Source organism: Dipodomys spectabilis, unplaced genomic scaffold (assembly GCF_019054845.1).
Source record: "Dipodomys spectabilis isolate Male_0828 unplaced genomic scaffold, ASM1905484v1 ptg000156l, whole genome shotgun sequence".
NCBI lineage: Eukaryota > Metazoa > Chordata > Mammalia > Rodentia > Heteromyidae > Dipodomys > Dipodomys spectabilis.
Window position 1 is genome coordinate 1,833,567 of NW_024870833.1, and position 22,543 is coordinate 1,856,109.

The 22,543-nt window shown below is 38.5% G+C and overlaps 1 protein-coding gene across 3 annotated transcripts in view; it reads right to left on the reverse strand.

Moving 5' to 3' along the window:
- The window catches only part of Gk (glycerol kinase), an 86,069-nt gene that overhangs the window by 40,173 nt on the left and 23,353 nt on the right, over positions 1–22,543 (reverse strand). For 2 of the 3 annotated variants that reach the window (XM_042692419.1, XM_042692418.1), the window contains exons 4-7: positions 17,763–17,840; positions 8,520–8,603; positions 4,637–4,713; positions 810–947 (exon numbers count right to left, since the gene is read on the reverse strand). In XM_042692419.1, the coding sequence (XP_042548353.1) occupies positions 810–947; positions 4,637–4,713; positions 8,520–8,603; positions 17,763–17,840 (377 nt within the window). The remainder of the gene's footprint in view (positions 1–809; positions 948–4,636; positions 4,714–8,519; positions 8,604–17,762; positions 17,841–22,543) is intronic. The other variant, XM_042692420.1, reaches the window with a different exon arrangement.

Below are 22,543 nucleotides of genomic sequence, written 5' to 3' on the forward strand. Positions count from 1 at the left end.
AAAAAAATTCATCTGTGGAGAGAAAGAATAGGTATATACAATTCCTGAAAAAAGATTGGCCTGTAGGTCGATAATTGTTGCAGCTGGCTTATTGTTAGAGATGCTCATTAGACTATTTCCTCTACTCTTAAGAACACTGGAAAACACTCATGATGAAAATAATGGAGAATGAAGTGGGAGAACAAACCACAAGGGAAATGTACTTTTAAGATCTATCTTGGAAATGTCTAAAATTTCTGTTCAGCTTAGGCAAAAAGAGACTATATAAAAGAAATTTCTAGAACAACCAGTTTCTGAGTCCTGCTGCTTCTCAGTACTCTTCTGAGCAGCCTTTACTGTCTCTTTGTTAAATAAACTCCTTGTTACCTTACTTAAAAAAATTTCCACTCTTATTTAGTTTTCTATTATGGCTTGATTACACAAAAGACAGGTATGAAATGTTGAAAGTGAATGAAAAAAGTACCTTATGTGTTTTGTCATGTTAAATAGATTGTTTTCTGAGGAATTCCTTGGAAGGAAAAAAAAGCATATGACAGGTGAGAGAAAGACTCAGTTACTTATTCTAAATATATTAGATTTATGTCTTTGGTCATTATCCTCCAAGTTCAAAGCAAGAAAGGCAAGAGAAAAAAGAGGAAGCAGACAACATGCTTCACAAATGAAAGCTGAAATATTCTGCTACTCCTTGAGTGTTTTTTTTTTTCGTAACAATGCTAACTGAAAGTTCAAAATGTTGGTAGAAAATGATAGGCAAGTCATTCTAAAAAAACTCCACAAATTTTCCATATATACATTGTATTTAAACATACCCAAATAAGCCATGAATCAATGGTTCCAAAAAGAGCTCTATTTTCTTCCACAGCCTTTTGCACTTTTTTCACATTGTCAAGGAGCCAACGAAGTTTCACTGCACTGAAGTAAGTGCTAAGTGGAAGTCCTGTCTTGGACTAAAACAGGAAATTCAGCAAAATAAATTTATAACAGTTCTAAACAAAAACCTCCATGTCAAAGAACTCAAGAAATCACAAAATAGTTAAATGTCCTAAGTATAATCACTAGAACTAGGAATGAAAACTCTTTTCCTATCTCATGATGGCACAGGAAAGCATGGTCAACAAACAAAGATCAGAACAATTATGTTTGCAGTTCAAAGAGCATCCACGTAGCAAGCAAAGAGAAAATTAAGTGACACAACATCCTGTAATTAGATAGTGTCACTGTAGATGGTGTTTTGCAATAAATTACCAGTATAAATAGAACCTAGCCCTAAAGTCTGAAGATTATATTTTATGTCATCAAAGTAGTACACTACTGAAAACCAGAGTGTATATCTAATGACCATAATTAGAAGGTTGTTTTCAGGGCTGGGAAGGTGGCCTAGTGGTAGAGTGCTCGCCTAGCATGCATGAAGTCCTGGATTCAATTCCTCAATACCACATGCACAGAAAAAGCCAGAAGTGGCACTGTGGCACAAATGGTAGAGTGCTAGCCTGGAGCAAAAAAAGAAGCTCAGGGACAGTTCCCAGGCCCTGAATTCAAGTTCCAGGACTGGTAAAAAAAAGGTGTTTTCAAACACATGATTTCTTAACAATAACATTTTTGTGTTTATACACATATACAACATTCAAATAACACAGTAATATAAAGAGTGAAAAGCAAAGTAGAACATAGACATTCCAGAATAAAGCAAAACAAAATTATTCTACATAAATAGTCCACTGACTAAAGTCACCAAATACACTGAACAGGAGCAAGGACTGAATAAAGACTAAAGGGTAAAAATGAAACACATGTACTTATCAATCTTCCTTGACAATGAGTCAGATCCAACTTCACTTGTAAAGATATTAAATAAAAATTTAAATATAAAAGTTGGCCTTTATAGCAATCTGTAAATTAAGAATCTTAATGGAAAGACTTGGAAAAAATTATATTAAGTGAAGTAAGCCAAAGAAACATAGGTCCCATGGTTTCCCTTATTTGCAATATCTAATATATGTCTGAGTCAAAGCAGAAAAGGTCAGATAAGGTGATGTTAGGGAAATGAACCCTAAGATATGTATTCAAATGTTTTTTTCTTTCATGCGATTGTTTCTAACACATTTATAAGATTATTTCTTTGTTGCTTTGTATGCCCCTCCCCCTGCTTTCACTGTATTTGATGTCGGTATAATTTGTGGAGGGGAAGGGAAAAAACAAATCGTTTAAATAGGGATACAGGTGGGCCCATTGCAACAATGAGATGTACAAGTCGTTATGTTGAAAACGAACTTCACAACTTTGGTGAAGGGGTGGGGGAGGAGAGGGGAAGGAGGATTGGGTAGGGGCTTGGGGGGAGGATGGGAAGGGATGGGAAGTGGAAACAAAGGAGGAGGAAACAATGCTTGATAAGAAATGTACTCATTATCTTGCCCGTGTAATTGTAACCCCTCTGTACAGTATTTTCACAATAAAAAAATAAAATAAAATTCCTAGAACTTAAAAGAAAAAAAAAAAAAAAAGAATCAATGCAGCCAGGTGCCAGTGGCTCACTCCTGTAATCCTAACTACTCAGGAGGCTGAGATCTAGAGATCATGGTTCAAAGTCAACCTAGAAAGTCCATGAGACTTTTATCTCAAATTAACTTTTATCTCAAATTAACTAACAAAAAGCTAGAAATTGGCCAGGTGCCAGGGGCTCACGCCTATATTCCTAGCTACTCAGGAAGCTGAGAGCTGAGGATCACGGTTCAAATCCAGCCCAGGCAGGAAAGTCCCTGAGACTCTTATCTCCAATAAACTACTCAGAAACCGGAAGTGGTGCAGTGATTCAAGTGGTAGAGTGCTCATCTTGAGCTGAAGAGCTGAGGGACAGTGTTCAGGCCCAGAGTTCAAGGCCCATCAAAAAAAAGGTAGAAATGGAGATGTGGCTCAAGTAGTAGAGCATTAGCCTCAAATAAAGAAGCTCAGGGACAGTGTCTAGGCCTTGAGTCCACACTCTAGGAATAGCAAAACAACCACCACCACAACAAAACCCCTTACTTAATGCAACATTTTCTTATGGCAATATTATTTGACTTGGAAGACCAAGAATTATCTCATAGGATGATTTTTGAAGAGGATGATTTTTGAAGATCCCACAAACCTGGCAGTGAGGTAGTACATATTACTTGATTCCCCCCCCCCCCCCGGTCGTGGGGCTTGAACTCTGGGCCTGGGCGCTGTCCCTCAGCTCTTCAGCTCAAGGTAAGCACTCTACCACTTGAGCCACAGCGCCACTTCCAGTTTTCTGGTGGTTTATTGGAGATAAGAGTCTTGCGGACTTTCCTGCCCAAGCTGGCTTTGAACTGCGATCCTCAGAGCTCAGCCTCCTGAGTAGCTAGGATTACAGGCATGAGTCACTGGTGCCCAGCTTTATTACTTGATTTTTATGATATGGGTAGAAAGTTTAAAAGTTGCCTTTTAGGCTGGGAAGGTGGCTCAGTGGTAGAGTGCTTGCCTTACATTCATGAGGACCTGGGTACAATTCCTCAGCACCATATAAACATAAAAACCCGGAAGTGGCGCTGTGGCTCAAGTGGTAGAGTCCTAGTCTTGAGCACAGAGAAGCTCAGGGACAGTGCCCAGGCTGAGTTCAAGCCCCAGGACTGGCAAAAAAAAAAATGTTGCCTTAAGTATCACTGGGAAAAAAACATGTATCTCCAGAAGCCCAGTTCAGCTGGATGTGACCATGAGAGGTCAGGCAGTGTGACAAAAAGAATGGATCAGGAAAACAGTCAAGGGTTCATTCAAGGTAGAGCTGAAACTGTTTAAACAGGGAGAAGGGCTAAGAATAGTTGTCTGGACAGTTATTATTAATGTGATTTGAACACTGGTTTCAGATCCAAGGACCAAAAGAAAATGATATAAGCATCTTATTAGCAAATGAAAGAGAATAATCCAAAAACCAAAAGCCAAGCATATAAACATATCAACAAAAAATACAGGACATGAAAAGTTCTTTTTGAATTCTAGAACTTGGCTTTGATGTTGTTTAGAAATTCTTCCTTCATTGATATGAAGAGAAAGATATATATGAAGACTGAAAATTAGGAATTCTTTTTTCCAATCCTGGGACTTGAACTCAGGGCCTGGGCACTGTCCCTGAACTCAAGGCTCAGTGCTAGTTCAAGGCTAGCACGCTACCACTTGAGCTACAGCACCACTTATGGCTTTGTCTGTGTATGTGGTACTGAGGAATTGAACTCAGGGCTTCATGCATGCTAGACAAGTACTCTACCACTAAGCCACATTCCCAGCCCAGGATTTTTAAAAAATATTTTTGCTTATATGAAGTAGAAGTCTTCAGTAAAGGACTAGATTATCTTCTACTTTCTCTCCCTCTTCCCAAATCCAGATGCATAAAACCTCAAGGCACCCAGAACTTTCTTCGCTGGGCAACAGGACACAATAGGAATAAATACTGAAAGAATGGTTGAATTACCATTCTTGTCAATCCATCAACCTGGGCCTCAGTTTATTTATATTCTATAAATCTATTACACAACTACTTTACCATTAGATGTAAGGCCCAATAGGAGGTTTGTTTGTGAAATCTGTTAACATTGGATTTTTAAAAACCAAATTTTGACAATATATTATTGAAGTGATCTCTTACCTTGACAAAGTTATTATTTCCTGGAATTCTTTTACTAAGATTCTCAACAGTAGACTGGGTTCTTAGATCAAGCCACACTATAGATCAAAATATAACACATATGAAAAAAAGTCATAACAATAAAAACTTAATGAAATCACTGTCAACGATAAGAGATTGATTAGTTTCCATACACAATTAAAATGCTATAGCTCTTAAGAGAGAAATTAGAAATTAGAAATGAGTGGGAAAAATTGTTAGAAAAGAACAAATTTATGAGGGAAAATTTAAAGGTTCTATGCAAAATTACAGACCAAATTATGAGAACAATACAAACCTCATAGCTTTCATTTCATATTCTTCTTATGGAAAAACCTTACAAAAATGTTTGAAATATGTATTTGTCTAAACACACATGAGTGTACCAAAGACTTAAGAGGAAGGCAGGCTGGTTGGGAGAAGAAAATTTAAACAGCTCAATGTAAAGTGTATAACTTGGGAACAATCTGTGACAAAGATAGCAGAGACCTGATCTTGTTACTAAAGAAAAAAAATCCATCATTAATGTAGAAATTGCGTATTTACATTTAAAAACTTCAAACTATACTAGATCTGATATCATTTAAAAATGTAAATGTCACACTTTCCTATTCTGGACTGTATGGAGAAAAACCTGTTCTAACAGATCAAAATGATCTTTACTATAATAGCTAGCATTCATTTTCTAATCTCCAAGTAGAAATTGTTTTGTTTCATGACAAAAGGCTTGGGCAAGAGAAACCACTAAATAGTACAATACCCAATTTTGAGAGGTAACCAATGGAATTAATGGAATTAGCTGGGCTTTATTTGTCAAATTGAACTTAAGTTGTTCACTAAACTTTAACAACTTTTAATCTATTAAGGGTCACGTGTGTTTTGTGTGTGTGTGTGTGTGTGTGTGTGTGTGTGTGTGCGCGCGCGCTGGTCCTGGGGCCTGAACTCAAGGCCAGGGTGCTGTCCCTGAGCTGCTTTTGCTCAAGGCTAGCACTGTACTACTTGACCCACAGCTCCACTACTTGACCCACAGCTCCACTTCTGGCTTTCTGGTGGTTAATTGGAGATAAGAATCTCATGAACTTTCCTGCCCAGGTTGGCTCTGAACTGTGATCCTCAGAGCCCATCCTCCTTGGTTATGTTTAGGACACTGACTATACTCAGATGCCTTCTGAAAACATTCAGGCCCATTAATCTATTTAAAGGACTCCATGGAAGATAAAAGTAGCTTGCCCATGACATACATCTGACACAGATGTTGCTTTGTTTGATTTGTGCTTTACCTGTATTATTCGGTTTTCTTCATTTAAAATCATTCATTTCTTATAGTGAATTTTAATCATTTTTTTCTAATTACTTAAGCTGTCATTTCTCTTGAGGAACCTATGCTTAATTTTGACTGTGGCTACTTCCCATGAGATTTAAATTGGGGACTTCAGGATATGGCAGATATAAAAAGCTGCTATATTAGCCAGGTGCTGCTGGAGGTTCACAAATGTAATCCTACCTACTCAGGAGGCTGAGATCTGATGATCATGGTTCAAAGCCAGCCTGGGCAGAAAAGTCCCTGTAAGACTCTTATCTCAAATTAAACAACAGAAAAGTGGTGCTGTGGCTCAATGTTGTAGAACACTAGACTTGAGGTTAAAAAGCTCAGGGACAGTGCCCTGGGCCCTGAGGTCAAACCCCATGACCAACCAAAATAAACCCAAACAAACAAAAACAAGCTGCAATAAAAAGAGCCATCAAAACCACGAAAATAGGAGGAAAAACAAAACATGAAAATAGGTGGCCTATAGATTAAATCTGCAGTTTTCTGACCAGCCTCCCTTCTTCCTTCATCCAGGAGCAGTATCACACATTCTCTTTAGGAAGTCAGCTCTCTTTCATCCATGGCCATATGTCTTGTCTGAGATTTGACCCTACCTTGATTGCCAGTATTGGGTCTAGACCCAGTGTTTGGTTCAGACTTCAGTGGTTTATCAAACAGCTCAAGCTAGATTTGTGTTCAGTCCATGTACGAGAGTGTCTAACATGGGACTGCTGTCTTATGAAGGGAGATCTGAATCTGCCACATTAGGAGCTATCCCAGAAAAGACAGACTTGTGGGGTATCCAAGTAACATTACCTGAGTTCAGAATCAAATGGCACTTAAACAAAGTTACCCTTAGATGGCTGGTTCCCCTAGCAAAAGAACCATTTTTTTCACCTCATTTAGTTGGAATTGAGTATTCTAGCATTTCATACTATGATTGATTCAAGCCAACAGTGACATTACCATGGAGGCAGCAGGATCTTCTGTTGCCAGGTAACCAGGGCAGTCTGCTTTTTACACAGTGGTGGCACTGTATAACTGTGACAAAAGTGGATCTTCCTCACAATCAAGCAACCTTACCAGGTGTTATTGAATTAACAGGAGTAATTGGAAAGAGTGAAAGAAGTAGAGTTTTAACAAGTACATATCAATCCCCAGTATTTTTAACTATTGACAGCTATGCATTCAGAAATCAATTTAGTGCATTTTGATTACCTACTTCAAAAATTGAAACAGGATAAATTTCAATGAAACCCCCCATACTATTAATATATTGAAATAAAAATAGGATTTGAATGATAAATATCAGAATTCTCTGCATTTGTTAAGATTACTAGTAACTTGTGGTACTTCAGTTTTCCTTATGTGGGTTTGCTGTATCATAATATAAAATGTATCTCTTACCAAGGAACATAGATAAATAAATTTGAAAGCTACTAACTTGGGTATTATTTTGTGCTCATCCTGGTGTTTAAACTCAGGGCTGGGGCATTGTCCCTGACCTTTTTGTGCTCAGGGATAGTGTTCTACCACTTTGAGCCACAGTGCAATTTCCAGCTTTTTCAGTAGTTAATTCAAGGTAAGACTCTCATGGACTTTACTGCCTGGGCTAGCTTTGAACCATGATCCTCACATCTCAGCCTCATGAACAGCTAGGATTACAGATATGAATCATGAAAGCTCAGCCATTGGACATTTTGTTTTGTTTTATTTTTGTTCGTCATGGGGCTTGAACTCTGGGCCTGGGTGCTGTCTCTCAGCTCTTCAGCTCAAGGCAAGCACTCTACCACTTGAACCACAGCGCCACTTCTGGTTTTCTGAGTGGTTGAATGGAGATAAGAGTCTCATGGACTTTCCTGACTGGGCTGGCTTTGAACCGTACTCAGATCTCAGCCTCCTGAGTAGCTAGGATAACAGGTATGAGCCACTGGCACCTGGCCCATTGGACTTAAAAAAAATAACATTAGCTTTCTAACACTAGTGTTTCTCCTATTAATAGCTTGGACATTCACTGAGGAGTTTAATGATCCTTATTGCAAAGACTCAAACACTGGAGGTAGACTCATGAACCCAAAGTTCTACATTTGGCTTTTCTACTAACAAACTTTGTGACTAAGCAAATCTTCTTTTTGGCCTGGATTTTCTAAATATGAAAGGAGGCTGGGCTAAACAGTCTCATGATATTTATGTTGTTTCAACAGCTAAAGACTTTAAGGGAATTAGAATACATGGACTGAATTAGTAAAACTGCCAAAGAGAAAGATGTCAGTGGTTGACATACTACCAAGCAATTCACCAATGCTCCCAATTAATGAAATTAAGAACAAAAACATTAGAGAACTCATTAAAGAAGCTAAGATGGCAACATTAGATTTGCAGAAGACCAAACACCAAAGAGAAGAGCCCAAGCTGGAAAACTAAGCCCCCTGTGTAGCTAATTTCTGAGAACAATCAAAAGAATTGACAGAACCAGATCTGGCAGCAGCAGTCAATTTTCCCCAACATGTCTGAGTTGGAAGGTTGGGAAGTGAGCAACAGCCAGAGCACCAATACCTGAGGAAGTACCAGCAGCTGGAACTGAAGAGCCAGAGGGAACAACGGCAACTGGAACTGAAGAATCAGGAGAAACTGGAGCAGCTGGAGCATTAGAAGAAATAATGGCAATTCATGCTAGAGATGGCCAGGTTCAAGATCAGTGTACTCTTACTGACCACATAGGAGGTAGCAGACCACTTGGGTTAAGTTCATCAGAATGAACGTTTTTCTACACATTTGAGTGTAGAAAAAGAAAACAAAGAGACATGGAATGGAAAGGGAATGAAGAAAAGTCCAGTCTGAATGTCTAGTTCCAATAGTACTCCTTTTTGGATGCTTCTGATTCAGGATGAATGACAATGTAAATGCATCCTAGTTAGAAAAACTAGTGAACTGAAATGATGCATCATGGACTGGATTGGAATCATCATGTTTTTAGGGAGCACACAGGGGGATGTTAGAAAGGAATAAGGAACATGTTACCATCTGTGTTATAGCCATCTGCTGTAGGAAATGAAAGGGGTATTTTGGGCAAGCACAGTCCCAAGAAATCACTTTCCCAGTAGGGCAACTGGAAGTAAAGGCCACCTCCCCAGAAAGGAATAGCATATGTTTAGAGCAAACAGGAAATTGCTAATTCCCAAAGTGATTAGGGCAAAAAGAGGAAAATAGATGCCTGGGAATTCAGAACACAATACATCCTTGCTTCTAGAAGTTATATCCTTTATCTAGACCAAGTAAATTAGAATTAAATGGTGTAAAAGAGATATTAAGTGATTAGAAGCCTCAAATGTAAAATATCAGTAAAGTTTAAATATAAACTATCCAGTATTATTAAGTTACTGCAAAATATAACAGTACATCTTTACCCAGGATTCCAGAGCTATAAGACTTTTCAAAAGATCTATATCAGGGTATCAGTGGCTCAAGCCTGTTATCCTAGCTACTCATGAGGCTGAGTTCTGACGATCGAAGCTCGATGCCAGCTCTAATTAACAACCCACAAAAAAGGCCAAAAATGGAGGTGTGGTTCAAGTGGTAGAATGCTAGCCTTGAGCAAAAACAAAAACAAATGAACAAACAAAGCTCAAGGACAGCACATAGGCCCTGAGTTCAAGCCCACAATCAGCACCAAAACACAGAAATGTGTAATAAAAGAAAAAAAAAACAATGTTACATAACTATGAATAGCCTATATTACACAAAAGTAATAATAACTTCCTTCTACTGGGATGTGCTTATAATCCCAGCACTTGGCAGAGTAAGGCAGGAGGATGAAATCCCTGTCCAACCTTGGTTATGCGTAGCTAGACTCTCTCAAAACAAATTCTGCTCCCTTTCAAAGAAAAATTTAAAAACAAACACTACACACTGTTATTGTGAAAGGCCAACTTGCTTAGGGACTTTCGCGGTTTCTCATGTGTGGGTTTCTTTCTTGATTCTTTGAAACAAAACTCAGTTCTACAAACAGAAAAAAATAATAATAAATAAAACAAATGAGCTCAAGCTATTTTCAGGTCTTTCCAAAGATGCTAACATAGGTATATAATCCCTGCCCCACAGTTAAACATGGTTTTTGAAAGGACAGAGATGGTCAATATCTAAAAGTGTAACTGCGTAGTTGTGTTACAGGGAACTTTTAAATCCAACAAAGTGCTTGGGAAAAACATTTGTAATGCACTTTACATAAGAAAAAAAGTTAAGACAAAGAAATGGTTTTGTTGTGGATTACTTTCTTTAATATATCAGAAATCTTCAACCAGTAATTTTGCCTCACTGTATATTAGTCCCAGTTATGGATGGTATTTTATGTTAATTCATAGATTATGTTCTACTGAAAGCAATCAGAATGAGGGTTTGAATTGACTGCCATGGACACCAGTCAACTGAGTCATCTAACACAGCCAATAATGGGAAAAGTGAGCATCCTGCCTAGGTTGGTTACAGTAGCATTAATGAAAAAAGGGTGTGGACACACTACATGTGGCCTTTTTTTTCTGATCCTGTGGTTTGAACTCTGGGCTTGGGTGCTGTCCCTGTGCTTTTGTCCTCAAGCCTAGTGCTCTACCACTTGGACCAGAGCTCTCCTACTGGCTTTTTTTTGGTTATTATTTGGAGATAGGAGAACCATGGCAAGGCTTTGGTTACTCAGGCCTATAATCCTAGCTACTCAGGAGGCTGAGTTCTGAGGATCTTGGCTCAAAGCCAGCCAGGGCAGGAATGTCCATGAGTATCTTATCTCCAAATAAACCACCAGAAAACCAGAAGTGGCACCATGGCTTAAAGTGGTAGAGCACAAACCTTGGCCAGAAGAGCTGAGGGACAGTGCCCAGGCCCAGAGTTCAAGACCCACAACCAACCAAAAAAAAATGTGGCCCATGGACTTTCCTGCCTTGGCTGGCTTTGAACCTTGATCCTCAGATTTCACCTCATGAGAAGCTAGGCTTGAGGCACTAGCACCTGTCTAAATGTCACTTATTTAAGCTTTCCCTTACTCTACAAAGGTAGAGTTGTTTGTAGTCTAAAACCAAACCTCTTAGTAACAATAAATTACAGTAACTACTTATAAGAGTTAGTTTTGAAAGGAATGAGCTATAAATGGTGTGTGTGTGGGGGGGGGCTCTTTAGCAAAGATTATTTGCCAAAATAATTAATGCTAAAAGGGAAAGAGAAAAGTAGCAGGGAAACAAGGATAACTGAAGAAAGTGAGAGAAGCCAAGGGTCTGTTTCAGATCCAGGGCTCTAAAGCTCTCTCCAAATCCACTAATGACATTATCATAGTAAAGTGTTGCATCATGGTATAGGAGAAACAGTGATATCAAGTGACATTCTGCCATTTTAGATACCACATTACAGTTTACCTTATTAGTCTCAAAATTAACAAGTAGCTTCTAAAAAAGGCCATCTGTACCTCAATGGACTATTGGAACTTTTCCCTATGCTTATAATGCTATCTGTCAGAAAACAATAAACAAGCATGCCTTTGTTGCAAGTACCAACAGCCTTTCTAAGAATTTAGCATTTCTCAGTATTCAGATTCTCCATTAAACCCATGCCATGGCTACCAATGAGGTCTTCAAATCCTCCTATCTTGGTTTCTTTATTACTATACTGGGAATGTGTGAATTTATTCCTTCCCAAGTATACCTGAGCCATAAAAATGCCCATGTACACATAAGAAAAATCTAAAAATATGGGCTGGGAAAGTGGCTCAGTGGTAGAGCGCTTGCCTTGCATAGATGAGGCCCTGGGTTCGATTCCTCAGTACCACATAAGCAGAAAAGGCCGGAAGTGGTGCTGTGGCTCAAGTGGTAGAGCGCTCGCCTTGAGCTGAAGAGCTGAGGGATAGCACCCAGGCACAGAGTCAGGCCCCACAACTGACCAAAAAAAAAAAAAAAAAAAAAAAAGAAAGAAATCTAAAAATAAGACTAAAAAGAGCTCCTCTCATTTGCTCATGTAGTATTATTACTCATCAGTTATGTAATTCAGTAAGTAAAAACAGAGGAAAATGAACGCAAGGAAAGCCAAGAGACTGTTATAAGAAGGAAAAAATAGAAGGAAGAAAGCATACAAAGAGAGCTATGAAGTGAATGTTCTGGATTGCCTCAAAATTCATTCCCCCCAATCCTAACACCAAATACAAAGGTATGAGGAAATGAAGATTTTGAGAGATAACTACATCATGAGGGTAGTACTCTCATGAATGGGATTATTGCTCCTAAAAAGAGACAGGAAGGAGATTGATTTCTTACTCTTCTCTCTGTCATATGAATATGACAGTCATCTGCAAACTGATACTGAATCTGCTGACACCTTGATTGACCTCAAACTTCTAGCTTCTACAACTGTAGTAAATACATTCCAATGGTAGAAGCCACTTAGTCTATAGTCTTTGTGTTCTTAGTCTGAACTAATACTGAGGGAATAAAAAGTATAAATACTAGCTCATGCCTGCCATACTAGCTACTCAGAAGGCAAATATCTTCAAAAAGTCTATGAGACTCTTATCTCTGAATAACAAGCAAAATGTTAGAAGTGAAAATGTTGCTCAAGTGGTAGATTGCCAGTCTTGAGTGAAAAAAGAACTAAAAGAGAATGCCCAATTCCTGAGGTCAAGCTCCTGTACCAACACCAAAATTTTTAAATGAATAAAATTAGACTATAATAGAAATAAAGCCAAAGTAGCTCAAAGATAAAAATGGTTCTGTTTCTATTAATCATGTCTGATATTGCTGTAGGAAAAGGCTGCTAAAACTTTAATTTTTTTTGTTGGTTGTGGGGCTTGAACTCTGGGCCTGGGCGCTGTCCCTCAGCTCTTCAGCTCAAGGCTAGCTCTCTACCTGAGCCAGAGTGTCACTTCCGGTTATCTCATGGCTTATTGGAGATTAAGAGTCTCACAGACTTTCCTGCCTGAGCTGGCTTTGAACCACAATCCACTGATCTCAGCCTCCTGAGTAGCTAGGATTACAGGTGTGAACCACCAGCGCCCAGCTTAATATTATTGTGATAGCTTCAATAGAAGACCTACATCCTACATGCTGATAATGACATTTTAGCATCTTTCTTAAAGTTAGATGCACAATCTATTCTTTGTAATTATTTAGTGCCTTGTCTTCTTAACTACTTGTGTTCTCTTCCATTCAGTTCAATTCCACTTTCTCCTTCCAGCTTCCTAAATCCTATCCTTAGGATACATTAGGGTACATTTGCAAGTACCCAGCCTGCTTAATCACTATATGGCTAGGGTTCACTACAGAACCTGGAACATAGAAAGGTAACCTAAACTTTTGGTGGCTAAATTTACATGAATTTATACAGTGAATTCATTTTCATAGATGCTTTCAGCAGAGTGGTATGTTTGAAACACATTCTACCAATGTACAATAATAAACTTTCCTTTATCATGACTTTCATCCCAAGCTGCCAGTTGTATCAAGTCTACACTATTGTGAAATGCTTCCTATATAATCAGCAATCCTGTATATCCAAATAGGAGCACATACTTTAGGGTTGGAGACTGTTTATGTTCAAACTGTGGCTTTATGCTATACGACATTGAATTAAGTTACAGCGCTTTTCTATAGTTAATTTATAAAATAAGGCCAGCAAAGCCTATTTAGAGGATCACTGAAATTAAATAATCTGGGTAAAATAGATAACATGATACCACAGGAATAGTAGCCCTTGGTTCTACTAACAGGGAGTCAACTTATACTCAAATGCAATCCATCTCTTTACTCTTCTGTGAAATGTGTATATGTTTTCACCTTCATAGCTTGTGTACACTATTGCTTAATTCTTCCCTCTCATAATGGGACTTAACACATGCATCAAGGCCCAAATGAAGTATGACCTATACCATGAAAAGTATGCCACAAACTTAAAATCCATACTGACATGGGCTTGTTTTAATTCCTATTCAATTTATTTTTATTTTTATTCTTTGCCAGTCTTGGGGCTTGAACTCAGAGCCTGGGAACCGTCCCTGAGCTTCTTTTGCTCAAGTCTAGTACTCTACCACTTGAGCCACAGCACCATTTCTGGCTTTTTCTGTTTATGTGATACTGAGGATTTGAACCCAGAGCTTCATGCATGCTCGGCAAGCACTCTACCACTAAGCCACATTCCCAGCTGTCCTATACAATTTAGCAGCAGACAATGATCAACTATTCCCTAATTTCTTGTTAGTCTCTCTCTAAAACTAGACTGCAAAGTGTTTTGTAAAAATAACTAACAAGCCGGGCACCGGTGGCTCACACCTGTAGTCCTAGCTACTTAGGAGGCTGAGATCTGAGGATCACAGTTCAAAGCCAGCCAGGGCAGGAAAGTCTGTGAGACTCTAAACCAGCCAGGGCAGGAAAGTCTGTGAAACGCTTATCTCTAATAAACTACCAGAAAACCAGAAGTGGCACTGTGGCTCAAGTGGTAGGGCACTCGCCTTGAGCTGAAGAGCTCAGGGAGAGCATTCAGGCCCAGACTTCAAGCCCCATAACCAAACCAAACCAAAACAAAACCCTAACATAATTTATATTCTTTAATACCTAGAATAATATCAAAATACATTAAAAGGTTCTCAAATCAAACATGGCCCAATATAGAAAAAAAAAGCCTCTTCATTAGGATAGGTACAGAAGGACACAGATAGAAGAGAAGCAAAATAAGTTAAGAGTAAGCACATCACAGAAAGATTTTTAGGTAAATTATTTACTAATTTTTTCACTGCAAGTATAACTTTGACTAATCTAGTTACATTACTTTAGAATGAGTAGTCAAAGTCCAAAGTTTCATTTTTACAATTCAAAGTAGAAATTTTAAAAGGAACTTTCTGGGAAGTGGTGCTGTGGCTCAAAGTGGTAGAATACTAGCCTTGAGCAAAAAGGAGTTCGGAGAGTGTCCTGACCCTGAGTTCAAGCTTTATGACCTACCAAAAAAAGAAGAAAAAAAAAGGAAAGAAAGAAAAAGAAAAGCAGAGAAGAAAAGAAAGTCAACTTTCTGGCTTCCATCTTTTCAATTTGCTAGGGGAAGGATTAAAGTAAAACCCTGTTGTGGATTCTTATAACTGTATGCTACTTAAGCATCCACTTTTAAACGGAGGCTTAACTTTGCCAAATCACAAGCAGAACTTAGTCACCCTTGATATAAGTTCCAGTTCCTCCATATAGCAGTTCACCCTGGTGATACCTCCCTAAGTACCAGCTACCTATAGGCTACTGGATTAGCTTTTTGACTCTCATATCCTACATGGACTGAATAGATTTAAATTGACCTCCAGAAACTTGTGTTTAAACACACCAAATAAATAATTCTCGGAAGGATATTTGTTTGGATCATGACTTGAACACAGTAAGGTTTTTGGCCATACCTGCCTGCCTGTCTTCTCTTTTCCTGCTTCTTCTCTTTTTCCTCCTGCCTCCATCTCTATCCCTCCCTCCCTGAGCTATCTGACCTTTCTCTGTATGTCCCAATGGCCTGAAACAAAAACAAATTAATCTTGTAGACATCATCACTAATGAAGGAGTGCTGCAATGTTCTTTACCCTAAATACAACAAAACCCATATAATTGAAAAGTAAGCTAATAATAACTTCCAAAAATATTCTCCTAGTAGTAATCATTAATTGCAATAATTTGCCTTACTTATATTCACAGTTAAATGGTCATGAGAATGTCAAACTGAAGTTTAAAAACATGTATTTCTATGCAATGTGTGTAGTAAGATATTTGCTTGCAGAAAAATACAAACTGAAAGTGAAGGATATTTTCACATGTAAAAAGGGAAATATGGCACTCAATCCTGATGAAATTGTTTAACTTATTTTTTTGTCGGTCATAGGACTTGAACTCTGGGCTTTGGCGATGTTCCTGTGCTCTTCAGCTCAAGACGAGTACTCTACCACTTGAGTCACAGCACCACTTCCAGTTTTCTAGTGGTTTATTGGAGATAAGAGTCTCATGGATTTTCCTGCCCGGGCTGGCTTTGAACCGTGATCCTCAGATCTCAGCTTCCTGAGTAGCTAGGATTACAGGCGTGAGCCACTGGTGCCCGGCTTGTTTAACATTTTTAAATTCTTTCGTAGAAAAATTTTGGCTAATGTAAGAGACATATTCATTGTCCACAAAGTCGATTACTGAAGCTATGTTAAAATGTATACATCTATATGTTTAATACAGAATTATTAAGTAGTAAAAGTAGAAGATAAATTTGTAGTTATTTTCCTGGTCACTAAAATTATAGGAAAAAATGTTAACTAAAGTTTTTTTTAAAGATATGTGGTTATCTCTGTTCATCACCTTTACAATAACATTCTACATGGATTGAAAAAGATACATGATTGCAATGCTTGAAAAACATGTTTTCTTATAAGACGGTAACAGTAAAATATCTTATTTTTTTAATAACTACTCCAATGAATTCAAATATTTTTACAATGCACATTGTTCACTTATTTTCTATTTCTTTTTAAATCATTTTTTATGACAGTAATAGATTTTGAACTCAGGTCTTGTGGTCCTGCTTGGCTTTTTCACTCAAAGCTGGTGCTCTACCACTCGAGCCACATCTCCACTTCCAGCTTTTTACTGGTTAATTAAACATGAGTCTCTCAGATGTATCTGCCCAAGCTGGCTTTGAACCTAGATCCTCAGATCTCACCCCTCTAAATAGCGAGGATGACAGGCATGAGACCTAGCATCAAGCTCACTTATTTTCTTTCACACAGTAAAGTAACGATCCTCATGTTGTAGTACACACCTGCAATCCCAATACAAGTATAAATACATATATATTATATATACAAACACATACATATATCTATATATGTGTACGTATATGAATGTGTATATGTGTGTACATATATGTATTACTGAATTAAACATATAGTAAAAGTAACTCAATCAACTCATTATGGCTGGGAAGTGGCATGACCATTGTCCCAGCACTTGGGAAGCTGAAGTAAGCAAAAGGATTACTTGAGCCCAGGTACCTGACACCAATGTAAGCAATAAAAGGAAATCCCATGTCAAAAAAAAATTCTCCTATCTGATAAGTTCTACCTTCATTTCCTATCACCCTACCACAACCTAGAATTTGATTAATAAACATTGTGATTTCCTATTTATGACAGATTTTTTTTTTTTAAACAACACAATTTTCCTTTTAGGAAGTGGCAATTTCTTTTAGTGCTCATCAAGCATCATATGTTCAAAATGATGCTGTAAAATAACCTATGGTCATTTATATCTGAGATGTCATACCCCAAATTATGACATCTTTGAATTTCTTTTAATGCCTGCTGAAACAGCCACATTTATAACAGAAGCAAATGAGAGACTTGTATTTCATTTTTATAACCCAAGAGGTCCAGCAATTGAATTATTGAATGGAAAGAGGAAGCATGGAAATACTTTACAAATAGATAGCAGTGAGCATTTGTTACTCTAAATTTCTGTGAGGGCAGGAGGAAATGAGATCTTTTAGATGTCAAAAGCACAAGGACTACAAAACAGTTCTGGCAACATTCACCCATGTATATAGTACAAATAATAGTAAATAGTGAGTGTAGAAGATAGTTAATTTAATATGTGAATAAATGTGATCGAAAATTGTAAAATTTGTAACAGCTACTTGCTTAGACTCCTTGGCCCTTTCCATTAGATTATAGAAAACATGAATACATGCTGTTTTTAGCTGGACACCTTAGCGTGACCACATGTGTCAGGTGGAGAAAGGCCTTGTACTGGCGCCCTGTTCATGATAGCTTACCCACAGCATTGTAGAGAGGTTCTCCAGTTAATTTGTCCCAGACTACGGTGGTTTCCCTCTGGTTGCTAACACCAATAGCTTTAAAGAGAAAATTAAACACAAGAAAGTAGAAAATTAAAACAAGCAGAAAACTACTTCAAGGGAATAGGTCATTTAAACACCAATTTTGGAGGGAAATACAAAAGCATTTGTAGTTTATTTTCTTGGAGCATCCCTGAGAGAAGTGAACACATGATATCAGATTTGTTTTTACTTCTACATACTCCTCCCACTTCACCACCAGCACACAATGATATGAAACCAGATTAATATCTAAAGGAAAAGCTCCAAGGTTGCCTTAAGGAATACAATAACTTTCCAAGTTCACAATATTCAATTTATTATTGTGAGCAGACCAACAATCACCTTATTCATTTGTTTACCAATTGCTACAAGAAATTTTCCTTCCTATGGCTGTGCATATGTTCATACAAAGATATGCTCTACATTTTACAAAACTAACCATAGAAAAAAAAACTTACATGCTGAGCAACCTCCTGGTTATTTGCAAATTAAGTTTTACTCCTGCGTGTGTGTGTGTGTGTGTGTGTGTGTGTGTGTGTGTGTGTGTGTGTGTGTGTGTGTGTGTGTGTGTATGCTGGTCCTGAGACTTGAACTCGGTGACTGGGTGATGTCCCTAAGTGTTTTTGTTCAACGTTAGTAGTCTACCACTTGAGCCTTAGTTCCACTTACAGCTTCTTGGTGGTTAATTGGAGATAAAACGTCTCATGGACTTTCCTGCCCAGGCTGGCTTTGAACCATGATCCTCAGATCTCAGCATCCTGAGTAGCAAGGGTTACAGGCATGAGCCACTGGCACCCAGCTTATTCCTATATTTTAATATGTCACAATACATGAAAGTTTAAATCAGGCATAAATACAGTATGTCATGGGCCTTTACATTATACCAATCTACATGTAACTCAGGGACTATAATGTTATAATGAGTAAAAATATTGATCGGTACCATATTTTTCAGATCAGCAGGGATCTGCTAAGTCAAGATTCTCAAACGTTCTAAAATACCAATGCCCAAACCCTGAAACATTTCAAATTAGCTGACATGGGGTGGGATCAGAACACCAGTACTGGTTCTTCAAACTCCCTAGGTGATGCTAGTGTACATCCATCCCACGTGAGCCACAGCACCACTTGGCTGGCTGTGAACCTCGATCCCCAAATCTCAGCCTCCAGAGTAGCTAAGATTATAGGACTGAGTGACCGGCACCCAGCTAATCAACACTTTTGATGCTCAAATCTCCTTGAGAATCTGGGCATGAGGATCTTGATTTCAAGACAAGCATGGTCTACATAGTGAGACCCTGACTTCAACAGTCCAAACTAAATCTCCTTGAGAATTCTGTCAAATGACCACCAAGACAATACTTCCAGTTTCTCAAAGCAGATCTCTACTGGGACAGAAGAAGGAAGAAGAGGAAGAAGATGTGTAGAGGAGGAAGAGAAGGAGATGGAGGGAGGAAGGATTAGGTGGAGGAGAATGAAGCAGCCAGGAGTAGTTTAGGAGTCTAGGACCTGGAGGACCCCAATTTGAAGCTAACCAGAAAAATCTCTGAGATTCTCTCTCTAAAAATAATCAGCAAAAAGCAGGGCTAGAGTCATGGTTTAAGTTGTAGAATGACAGTAGAGTACGCAAGCAATTACTAGGCTTTGGGCCAAAAAGCACTACAGCCAAAGACAAATCCTAGGGCTAGGTTATATAACTCAATGGTACAGCAATTGTCTAGCATATGTGATGACTTGAATTTGATGATCCCTAGGTCCTCAAAAATCCTTTTCTTTATAGCTACCACCTATACTTCACAGTCATTTTTTTGGAAATACAAAAATAAGGTTAATCCTCCTTTTACATTTCAGTACCTAAACTTGAAGACTTGTCCTTCAAGTTTTTCAATTTTGTTCAACTGCTTCTGTTTCAATATGGTATAGCATAAAGTCCCTTCAACAATTCTAAGAATATACAATGACCTGTCCACACATGTAAACTCTTCCCTCAGAATGGAAGCTCTGGTTTCAATTCCTCAGTACCACATAAACAGAAAAGCCAGAAGTGGAGCTGTGGCTAAAGTGGAAGAATGCTAGCCTTGAGCAGAAGCAGCTCAGGGATGTTGCCCAGGCCTTGAGTTCAAACCCCAGGCCTGGCAAAAAAAAAAAAAAAAAAAAAGAATGGAACAATACTATGGCAATGCTCTGACTGGCGCAGAACAAAGGGACCTATCAGATCTCCCTTGCTCCGTTACTACTTATGCAATGCAGATATATATATATATATGTATATATATAATTTAACACTTTTCAGTGAAAAGGTGTTCCAAAACAATTGAAATACTGCTCCCAAGAAGTTCAGGGGAATAAAGTGCTGTAAATTAACTTAGAGAAATAGGGTAAATGGAAGGGATTCTTGGTTATTTGTAATGACGAACACCAAAAAAAAAAAAAAAAGGTTGGAAAAAGAAATAAAGATAAGATAGGTGAGGTGAGGGTGGACTTAATGAGACATGGTCCTGATATATAATGACAGAAGTAGATTGCTTCCCTTCTGGTGAGGGAAAAAGTGGGAGGAAATCCACACAGTAAGTACAGAGATTGGAAATGGAAAAATTAGAGGCCCTGAGCATCCACTTTCTCTGTAAAGTCATAGGTGACATTATATGCTCAAACAGATAGGGCCGCAAAAAAGTAGAATTGAAATCTAGGTGGTACAAAGCTGTAATGATAGCACTCAGGAAAATTTAAGTTTGAGGCCAATTTGGCCTACATAACAAGCTACAGGCCATTCTGTTTATAACAAGATTGTCACAGAAAGTGTATAATAATAATAATGGGAACGATTCTGTATGGCTGATGCTACAAAGCCTAAATAGCTGAGGTCCAAATTACAATTCTGGGTCTCCTCTTTAATAGTTTCTTCTCTTATAAAATGAAGAGAATGAAAAGTTCTCACTTGAACTGGGAATGTGGCTTAGTGATAGAGTGCTTGCCAGCATGCATGAAGCTCTGGGTTCAATTCCTCAGTACCACATACACAGAAAAAACCAGAAGTGGCACTGTGGCTCAAGTGGTACGGTGCTAGCCCTAAGCCAAACAAACTTAGGAACATGCCTAGGCCCTGAATTCAAGCCCCAGGACTGGCAAAAAAGAGTTCTCACTTTACAAAAAAAAGTAGGGGAGATGGGAAGGGATGGGAAGGGATGGAAATGGATGGGAAGGGGAAACAAAGGAGGAGGCAACAATGCTTGATAAGAAATATACTCATTATCTTGCCCATGTAATTGTAACCCCTCTGTATGGTATTTTCACAATGAAAAAAATGTAAATATGCAAAAAAGTATAACTTTTTGAGAGGCACCAGAGGCTCTTGCCTATAAACCTAGTTGCTCAGGAGGCTGAGACCTGAAGATTGTGGTTCAGAGCTAGCCTGAGCAGGAAAGTCTTTGAGACTCTTTTTCCCAATTAAATAGCTGGAAGTAGAGCTGTGGCTCAAGTGGTAGAATGCTAGCCATTAGAAAAAAGAAATTCAGGGAAAGCACCTAGGCCCTGAGTTCAAGCCCCAGGACTGGCAGAAAAAAGGTATCACCTTTGTTAGCTGGGTGTCAGTGGCTCATGCCTGTAATCCTTGCTATTTGGGAATCTGAGACCAAAGCAGCCCAGGCAGAAAAGTCAGTGAGAATCCATGTCTAATGAATCAGCAAAATGCTGGAGGACTACTTCTTTTTTATGCCAGCATGACCAAGAAAGTAGAACATGAGAGCCTGAGTTCAAGCTACATTAACAGCACAAAAACAAAAAACTAAAGTTCCCACCCTTACAATGATGAGCCAATATATATCATATGCATCAAAAATGCTACTTATTGCTGATGACATTGTCATTATTACTGAGGAGAGTGGAGTAATAGTTGCAGAGAATGAGACTGAGCTAAGCAGAACACAAAGGAATTCTCCAGAAGCTCTACAAGTATAAGAGCAGGACCTGGGCAATGGGTTGCTACAGTATAGTATTATGAAAATGATACTTTTCTTAGTAACAACTTTACAATGTGAAAACATAATGAATTCATGATCAATTAAACTCTCCTCTTTTCACTAGTTTTCCAGCAAATCAGTTAGCTGCTTTCTTACCTATAATCCTTGAATTAAATGCCTGTCATGCTACTTCTCTTTATTGGCTCCTTCTGGCTTGTATCCAGACTCTAATCTACAGTTACTTTCATCTGATCCTTTGGCCATTGGTTGTTCCCTGACCACTCCTTCTTTCTCCTCTATTTTAATTCCATTCCTTCATGTCAAGTGAAATTGCTTTTTTTGCAGACAATCAAAGTCCATTAAAGTAGCTTCTCAGGATTTTCTTCCAATAACAAACACATTTTAGTACCTTCAGCACATCCAAGATTTATGCAATGCCTCTGAGCTTTTCCAATGTTCTAACCTCTTGTCATTGCACCCTAAAATCCTGTATGCCTTTAAAGCAAACCTGTTAATTACAGTACATGTGCCTTTCATGACTCTTAATTATTTATTTATTTTTTTGTCAGTCGTGGGGCCTGAAGTCTGGGCCTGGACACTGTCCCTCAGCTCTTCAGCTCAAGACTAGTGCTCTACCACTTGAGCCACAGTGTCACTTCCAGCTTTCTCTGCTTATGTGGTGCTGAGGAATCGAACTCAGGGCCTCATGCATGCAAGGCAAGCACTCTTACCCCTGAGCCACCTTCCCAGCCCTTGACT